The 8,780-nt window shown below is 37.8% G+C and overlaps 2 protein-coding genes across 6 annotated transcripts; one reads left to right on the top strand and one right to left on the bottom strand.

Moving 5' to 3' along the window:
- On the top strand, nucleotides 745-5,139 carry LOC109947204 (putative mediator of RNA polymerase II transcription subunit 12). Its single transcript, XM_020556976.1, has 2 exons — nucleotides 745-1,499; nucleotides 3,884-5,139. The coding sequence occupies exons 1-2, from the start codon at nucleotides 946-948 to the stop codon at nucleotides 4,518-4,520; spliced, it is 1,191 nt and encodes a 396-aa protein (XP_020412565.1). The 5' UTR covers nucleotides 745-945; the 3' UTR covers nucleotides 4,521-5,139.
- LOC18785102 lies at nucleotides 5,271-8,244 on the bottom strand. Of its 5 annotated transcripts, none has more exons than XM_020556981.1 (4): nucleotides 8,045-8,243; nucleotides 7,156-7,407; nucleotides 6,970-7,068; nucleotides 5,271-6,274 (listed from the first exon to the last, which is right to left on the bottom strand). In XM_020556981.1, exons 2-4 carry the CDS (start codon nucleotides 7,322-7,324, stop codon nucleotides 5,532-5,534), a joined length of 1,011 nt encoding a protein of 336 aa, XP_020412570.1. In that variant the 5' UTR covers nucleotides 7,325-7,407; nucleotides 8,045-8,243; the 3' UTR covers nucleotides 5,271-5,531. The 5 variants fall into 5 exon arrangements, with proteins under 5 accessions (XP_020412570.1, XP_007219246.2, XP_020412569.1 ...); XM_007219184.2 differs by having other exon boundaries at nucleotides 7,156-7,358; XM_020556980.1 differs by having other exon boundaries at nucleotides 5,333-6,274; nucleotides 7,150-7,358; nucleotides 8,045-8,244.

The following is an 8,780-nucleotide window of genomic DNA, read 5'->3' as shown; positions in this document are numbered from 1 at the left end:
GAGATTGAACATTTGAAGACCTTCCCGATTTTTCTAAGTGATGTGTAATATATCCTTGGAAAGCTTAGAGATAAAGCTAAGTTTCCGATTTTTTTCTAGATCTTTTTAGGAAGTGAAACGACTCCAAAAATTTCGTGCAAGTCAGCTGACGTGATCAATTATAAAATAAAAATAAATTGCACCTTAAGTAATTATATGGAGGAAGTTACTCCCACTCCATCCACAATCGTCATTTTACTCCCCACTCCACTCCACCCACATTCTTTTTTCTGTTTTCTTTTCAGTTTTTTAATTTATATTTTTAAATATCTATATGTTTACCTGATGTAAAAAAGAAAATATATTTGCACATGAAAAAAAAATAAAAAATAAAAAAGTCAATTGACAAATACATGTGTGAAGAGGCTAATATTTATTAATTGAGAGCAATATAGTAAATTAATAATATTTTTATATGACTGCTATTCACATGATAAAAAATACTATGAGAATATGACTGCTATTCACATGAGACACAATTGAATTCATATTGGTCTTTCTTAATTTTAAACTGAATTAGTAAGATAATTAAAAAAAAAATCAATTGGCGCGCAGGCTAGTTCTTTTATTTATTTATTAAGCTAATGAATTTAAAAAATATATAAAATTGAAATTCACACCCAGTTAATTATACCGGATGCGGATCGGATTCAGATACAAATCCGATTCATTTAGATATAGCGAGAGTCCGGTGAGGAAGGGCAGCGTTCCACTGAGGTCGATTACATGATTAACATTTTCTTAACCTATATGATCTGTCTTTGCGGATGTGGGATCATATTCTCTCCTTCTGTGCTCTGCCTGTTAAGGGACATCATCAGCCAAAAAGCACCAGAAGCACCAGAAGTCTTCACAGGCAGAGATAATTAAAAGAGGAGATTAGTTTTGTTTTAGGGAGAGAGAAAGATGGAAGAGGCAAAGGCATTGGCTCAACACCAACAGCAACTAATGCTACAGCAGCAGCAGCAGCAACACCAGCAGCAGCAACACCAGCAGCAGCAGCAGCAGCAACACCATCAACACCATCAACATCAACAGCAACAGCAACAGCAACATCAACAGCAACAGTTATTGCTCTTACAACAACTACAAAGGCAACAGCAACAAGCCCAACAGGCCGCGGCCATTTCCCGTTTCCCTTCCAACATCGACGCCCATTTGCGCCCACTCCGAGGCCTCAATCTCCAACCTAACCTTATCCCCAACCCCAACCCCAACCCCAACCCTAACCCTAACCCTAATCCTAATCCTAATTCTGCTCCTAATCTCCAACAAAATCCTGTTGCGAACCCGCAGCAACAGCCCCAACAGCAGCAGCAGCAGCAGCAACAACAGCAGCAACAGAGGGCCATCCGACCCGGGAACCAGGCGGAGCTACAGATGGCGTACCAGGACGCCTGGCGGGTCTGTCATCCCGACTTCAAGCGTGCCTTCTCTTCCCTCGAAGACGCCTGCGAGAGGTTAAGTATTTAACTGATTAGGGTTTCCATTTCATTAAAAGCAAACTCAATTTTCATTTGGTTTCGGTTGCATTTTCTGAGTAGGCTTCGTGTGCTTTATTCTACGTTGTTTTACAAATTTAGATCTATACATATACACATACGATATATCCTTATTTTGCATACAATATTTTTTTTTGAAAATTCTGACTTAATTCATTTACCCCTTCGAATCCCGTACCATAGAAACTACCCCGATCCCGTTTCCGTTCCATGTACCCTCTCGTTCTTCGTACCAGGTACCTAACGTTGCACTACATCAGTGCATTTTAAGTTACATGCTAATTGCTAAAATATGCATCATAGTCGTATTTTGGCGTGGACGTTAACCTATGTTTCTTCTTTTTTTAATTTTTTATTAGTAGAAAAAAGCATTCTTAGTATCCATAATTGTGCCTTGGTTTGATATTTGGTAGAATTAACATTATGCCAAATTAACTGTATGAGATAGCACTTGTAGTTCTGGTTTTTCAGTATCATGTCACTGCAGCAAAGCTCTACTGTCATTTTTGTAGTTTGCTTTTAAGAGGAACTAGTTGTACAATTTTTCATCTCTTTGATTCAGTTCGAGTGCTTCATCTTTTATCCACACAAGAGAGTTAGTATTTTGTATAACAGTATATTATGCCATGAAGAGGACTCGAACCTCCAGGCTCTTTAGCACGAGATTTTGAGTCTCGCGTGTCTACCATTTCACCACCAAGGCATTTCATTAAGATATACTGTCTTCCCACCATATAGAGAGTTAGTATTTTGATTTCTTTGATTCAGTTCTTGTGCAACATAAGTTTTCCTCTTCCAGGTTCCCTTCCCACCATTGGGGAGTTTGGCAACCTACTTCATTAAAAGTCAAACCCATGACCTCTCTCTCTTCAAAGGATGGTATCGTTAGTGGATGAGGAACCAACATGACTTACCACTATGGAAGTTATGTTGAAAGTTCTTTAAAATGCCTAAGCTAAAGGATACTTCAATACTTATTTATATTCTGTGCAGTCCTGTGGACATTTCTGTATAGGTTTTTGGATGATTGTACATTGTTTCTAAACTGATGTCCCACTTATTTAATTCTCGTACGTTCTGTACGGTTTCTTTTTCTTATATTTTTTTCTTTATGATTTGATTTATCCCTTGTGGATATTTCTGTATAAGTTTTTGGATTATTGAACAACTTCCCACTCATTTTAATTTTCTTTACTTCTGTATGATTTCTTTTATAGGAGTTGTGTGCCTAGTGCCATTATATCCTCCACTGCATAACAGAACCAAACCTTGGACTAATTTGAAAGTGGGAGGGGTATAATTTTTGCAAGAAGAATATTAGATTAGGAAATGAAATATAATGACTTGGAGTCTTGTGTGTCACGTGTCATGTAAAAGTTACTCTTTACAGCCACCGCCTCTTATAGGATAGATGGAATAAGCAAATTGAGACAACATGAAACAGCCTTGGGCTATAATTTCATTTACTCTTAATTTTTTATATTTATTTTATCCTTCATCTGTTAGTCTGCATACTGCTACATGAAGTTGATAAAATATCATTTGAGTTAAAGAGGTTGGTTGGGATATGATTGCAGGTGGCATATAAGTGTTTTTTCCCTGTAGTTTACCATGATCTGAGGGATGACTTGTCCTTTCTTCTCTTGATTTAAAAGGTTTAGCTGGCTTATTTCACATACCTTAAGATTTTGATGGATTCTGTTCTACATTTTGTGTTTCTTGAGGACCTTTTTTTTTTTTTTTTGCCTCTTATTGCTAAATAGACCACATGAACATATACCTTAATTTCAGATACCTAACCAGTCAGCATTCTACGGTGTCTTAGTGTGATGAGAAATCACTGATATGATTTCATTCCGTTATATAAATGTTGTTGGAAGTTCTGTTAACGTTTGAGTAGTTTAGGATGCATGGTACAGTGTCCAGAATACCATTATATCAATCCAAAGTCAATATGGCCCTTAAGAAGCATTATGACACATCAATTTGCTTTATTTTATTAATAGCCATCTTTTCTGGAAATCAAGTAGAAGGCATATTGTTCATCTCATCAACAACTGTGGTTTTTCTAACTGATTAGTCGAAGTGATTGATCACATGGCTGCCAGCTCAATATAGTCTGATGTTTCTGTATACACCAATACATTAATTATGAATCTATGATTGTATGCCGTGTTATCTTTAAGATGGTGGTACCAACTTCTCCTTTGAATTATTCCCAGCTGCTTCTTGAAAGTAGTTAGCTTTATCTCCGTGTGTTTATTTAAATTACTCTGTGCTTGACCTTTTGAGAATTCGTGCACTTCTGAGGATTTCTTCTACCTTTTTTCCCCATATGGCAGGTTACTGCCTTATCATGTAGTGGCAGATTATGAGGCAGAGGAGGATGACAGAATCCTTGACTCTGACACAACAGGCCTGATACCATCTCGCTCTCAGCAGTGGGATCACAACATATCTGCTAAAGTTGCAGAGTTTACAGCAACATTTGAGAAACAGGCACTAGCCTTTAACATAATTTCTCGTAAACGAGCTTTGGGGGAATTTCGTTCCGAAGAGAGACTTATGGTTGAGCAGGCACTTTGCCAAGAAGAAAAACGAACGTGTCTGGAATTGAAAGCAGAGCTTGATTCAAGAGAGAAAGCTGGCCGGGAAGCTAAATTACGAATGGCAGCAATCGTTCAGGCAGAGCAAGCTCGGGTTGAGTCACAAGCGCATGCTGAAATGTTGGCTCGGGCCCCAATAAGGGCAAGTGCACTTGGGTCTCAAGGCAATGATGTTGCTATTGGTCATGACATGAGAGAGCAGGAACACGGGGTTAACCCAGAAGAGATGATAAATGGATGGGGAAATAATATGCAAAGAGATGAGAAGGAACCATCTGAAGATTTTTTGAATGATGAAGAGACTGAGAATGGATCCACAGACATGCAGGATGGCTGGCGTGAAGTTGGGGAGTTTGATTTGAACACGCGTTAAACATTAGAGGTCTTGGCGAATAGTACTAGATCATGGACAGAAAGTCTGTTTATAAACTGGAGAGCCCATTACATGGAAAGTGAATTGGCCGAGGCCTGTCTTTGATTAGTTGTGTATTTCGTGCAGCATGAAATTGGGGAAAATGCTTCCTGTTGAAATTAAAATCACAAATAGAAGAAAAGATCATTGAAGCCACGTACTGCAGTTACTACGGGAGATGGATAGCTTTTATATTAGCGGGGTTGCTCTTGCAACTGTCAGAGAGCAGCACGTGGGTACAAGAGGTTCTCCTTTGAGAGATTCAAGTTTTTATATTTTGATCATTTCTTACTGTTCTGTATATTGGTTAAGCGTACGAATTTACTTGTACACTGCTATTGAAATCTGGAATTGTGTGGCCTTGAGTCAGAAGAATCAGAGGCTTGTAGTCCCTCCAAGCATGAAGAATGTTTATTATTATGGGTAATGTTAGAGAGAACATCTTTTTTGTACCACAATTGTATACCATCTTTTTTGTGCTTTAAATGATTTGGCATGCCACATCAGATGGTATGCAATTGTGGTACAAAAAAATTGGTCTCCCTAGCATTACCTTCTATTATTATTGACTTTAAAAAAATAATTATTTTATCCATATTCAGTTTTCCTTCCATCAGTGGGGGTTTAAAGTCTGAACTTGGATTTCTCTCCAGTGCCAAGGTTGTTCGCAGGATTCGCTTATCATTCCAAAATCGAAATGCTATAACAATGTTTTCACGATGCAATTCAAACATTTGCTTGAAAAAAGTAACTTCCAGTACACCCCGAGAAAATGGCCCTACCAAAACACCAAACTCTCATATTCATCCCGAGTTGCATTACATCACCAAAGACTTTATCATCAAGAAATAAAGCTAAACTAGGTATGGTAAGGAGAGGAAGGAGGAAAACGAAGCTTCTGAGCAGGAAGCCTCAAATCAAAGAAGATGAAAAAAAAAAACAAGCAAAAGAATACACATGAACTAAAGGTGCCTACAAAATATTGGGGAGTTGAGAATCCAGTCTCTGCTGCAACTCATTGATTTTCAAAGCGAGCTCTGATTTTTGCACCTTGTAGCTCTGCAGCAAGTACTCCTTTCCTTCTATCACCTCCTTCAATTCTCCCACTTCCCTCTTGAGCATCTCAACCCTCTCCCCATCCCCTCTTCCTTTTTCAGTTGCATCAAAATTACTTTCCCCATCAAGATACCCATTTGCATGACCATTTGTTGCTTCAGGTTGCCAAATAGTGACTGGGGATGATTTGCCGTTGGGGCTCGCATGTCCCACACAGTGATCTGCAATTGCCTTCCGAAGCCTTTGAATTTCTCTCTCAGAATCAAAAAAGTCCCTGTTTGCTGAATCAAGTTGTGACTGCAGATGGGTTGAATGTGCCAGCTGAGCATTCAGTGAATTCTGCAGTTCTACAATCTGATCCTGCATCTCTAGTATCATGTCATCTCTTCTCTTTAATTGTTGCCTTAGTTTTTGTATTACATCCCGCTTACTGAAGATGTCAGAGCCAGACTCTGAAACACATGGAGAATCTGAGCAGTTTGAATAGTGGAGGAATGGCTTTGGAGGCAACTCAAGGCGATCAGGAGAAGATGCCCAGACAATGCCATTCTCCTTGTTAAATTCAGGGGTGGGAACTTTAACTAGAGGCAGAGCTCCATCAGATTCACTCAGCATCTGGCCATCGGGCAGGCACTTCATCTCCATCATGGCCTCAGTTCCTATTTCAAATCCAGTACAAATATGAAACAACGAGATTATCATCATAAAAAATGGACTGTCAAATTTTTTATCATGCTATGGCTCATCCAGACTCCAAAGAAGTGAAACTAAGCAATGAGGAAGAAAGTAATGGGCCAAGGTAACTTCCCAGTCAACGAGGTCTTTGAATGAGAAGACCACATAAGACTGTACTAAAAGAATCTGGGAAATTATCTAGTGAATGGTATCACTAACTACATTATGTTTAATGTTAGTAAAAGTAAGAGAAAACTGCAAATAGATGGCGACAAGTATAATACAATTCAAATCAAGCTCAACTAGCATCAATCCTAATACAGATAGTTGTTTCCCAATAAGACTGCTCATACAGATAATTAACTTCTAGGTCACGCCAAAATCTAGAACACTTTTTAAGTTTTTCAGTCTCGCTCTTTGGAGAAAATTCAACTGCTGTCATTTGCAACAAAACCAAGTTAGAAAAGGGTGCAGCTTTTAAAAACTGAACACTCAGTTCCTCGTTATCTTATTTTCTCAATATAGTTGTACGTGTCATCATATATCATACAAGCTCCAACACCCTAAGGGGCAATGAAGGTGATCAACCATCAGCCCAAAACTAATTTTGAGTCCTGAACAGAAACTAACAGGTTTAACTCTCAGAAATTTTCGAGAAAAGATGAAGTATTAATCATACCTGACATGCAATTAAAGCAACTGCCATCACTTTGTTGTGTAAAGGAATAAACATTTGAGTGCACACGGCACTTCCTTCTGTCAGAGGATTTTCCACTTCCTAAAGTTGATCACAATGTCAAAAGTTAGAAGCAGGCAGTTTGAAGAAATAGAGTTATACATATTAAAAGACAATTCAAACCATTACTAGCATTCTCCTGGTGCTTTGTGTCAAGTGCTTGCTTCAGCTTGTAACCAAGACGAATTGACAGTGTACTTAACAAGGCACCACCAGCAATAAGAAGCCAATTAGGTCCATCGCCCTGAAATGGTTTGGACTTCTGAGCTCTGGGTACAGCAGTTGTTTTTGGTTTCATTTTAAGAGCTAGTGTAGCGTCGAAGGAAAAAATTCTGAATCATCCAAGAATGACCTATATCAACAATACACCAAAAGTCCATCCTATCCATATGAAAGACATCTTAGGTCAAACTGAATCAAGAAAGAGAACGTAAATCGATTTTCACAAGAAAAATAAAATCACTGCTGCATGAATACCAACCAAAACAAATCAAAATACAGTAAGCTCCAAGATTTGGACATGGAGCAATTAGAATTACTAAGATGGCTGGAAGTAGAATTATATGTACATATATATATATATATATATATATATATATATATATAGAGTCCAGATGACTGGAGGCTCCGATCGTCCAAATGCATACACCGATTGATCGTGACTATAATGAAAGTCAAAATGCACCCGTTTAGAGCTTAGAGTTTAGGTTTCAAGTTTTAAGTCTTGGACTTTGGACGTTATTTAGGACCTTGGCTTGGGCATTAAAACCTAAACCCTAAGCCTCAAACGGTTTCCACACGCTAAAATTAGCCAGCATTATCAGCCAGGCGTCCGGAATTTTGAAAAAAATCGGGGATTCTGGTAGAGATATATTTTCTGCGGAGTACAATAAAACAATCCCAAGGGTTCTCTATTTTCTTTTTACAAAGAAGACGCAGAGAGATTAGTGGTTATATTTGAAGAAAGAAAGAAAAATATGCACAGAGATAACTATCATTCGAAGCAAAAGAAACCTACCTCGCTTATGCGATTCGTGCATTCATGGTAACCATTAGGGTTTCTGATATTCGCTCATTCGATTCGAAAAATTAGAGAACTGACTGAGTCACTCGGTCGTTTAACCCTTTTTTCGCTTTCCCTCTTTAGAACCACAACAAAAGAAAATGCAGATTACAGACTTATTAGTGAGGGTTTTGAAATGGCGGCATTTACATATTTATTTCTAAAAGTAATTATCCATGGTTTCTATTTTATTTTTTTTCTTTCGACAAACGGGGACGTGACTGCAAAAAGATTTACGCCACGTCACCCATTCAACTCCGGGATTGGGAACTTGGAGCTACAAAATTTTCTGAAAATTCCCATAGAAATAGGAGACTTCTTTTTCTACACAGAAAAACATAAATTTGTAGAGAATAATATAATTTGAAGAGAATTTCTTGTGGATAATCAATAAATTTCTACCCTAATTTCACTAATCAAGTTTAGCTAAAACTACCGACGAGCATACGTGAGTTAAACTAGTCAACCAAAGTTGTGTGTTTTCTTTGCACTCAAATTTTTATGAGTAATCTAGAATATTGTTTTATTAAAAAATCACTTTATTATTGTAGCCTAAATTCCAAATATTTAAATTAAGCAATTTAGTATAGTAGATTAAAGGAAAAAATAGCAGTTCCAATGCGGTAAATTGCCGGTGAAGGAATATGATATTTAATTTCAAAACAAGGAAGTGCACCTCCCAAAGAGGGTG

The sequence above is a fragment of the Prunus persica genome, chromosome G2, assembly GCF_000346465.2.
Source record: "Prunus persica cultivar Lovell chromosome G2, Prunus_persica_NCBIv2, whole genome shotgun sequence".
NCBI lineage: Eukaryota > Viridiplantae > Streptophyta > Magnoliopsida > Rosales > Rosaceae > Prunus > Prunus persica.
This window is presented reverse-complemented; position numbering and strand designations above follow the sequence as displayed.

What these genes read in the sequence shown, in the direction of transcription:
- LOC109947204 (XM_020556976.1), top strand. Translation starts at nt 946, where the DNA reads ATGGAAGAGGCAAAGGCATTGGCTCAACACCAACAGCAACTAATGCTA. An exon ending in CTCGAAGACGCCTGCGAGAG is followed by an intron (nt 1,500 to 3,883) that starts GTTAAGTATTTA and finishes CCCATATGGCAG; the next exon opens with GTTACTGCCTTATCATGTAG.
- LOC18785102 (XM_020556980.1), bottom strand. Translation starts at nt 7,324, where the DNA reads ATGAAACCAAAAACAACTGCTGTACCCAGAGCTCAGAAGTCCAAACCA. An exon ending in CCAGGAGAATGCTAGTAATG is followed by an intron (nt 7,069 to 7,149) that starts GTTTGAATTGTC and finishes GATCAACTTTAG; the next exon opens with GAAGTGGAAAATCCTCTGAC. An exon ending in TTGCTTTAATTGCATGTCAG is followed by an intron (nt 6,275 to 6,969) that starts GTATGATTAATA and finishes GATTTGAAATAG; the next exon opens with GAACTGAGGCCATGATGGAG.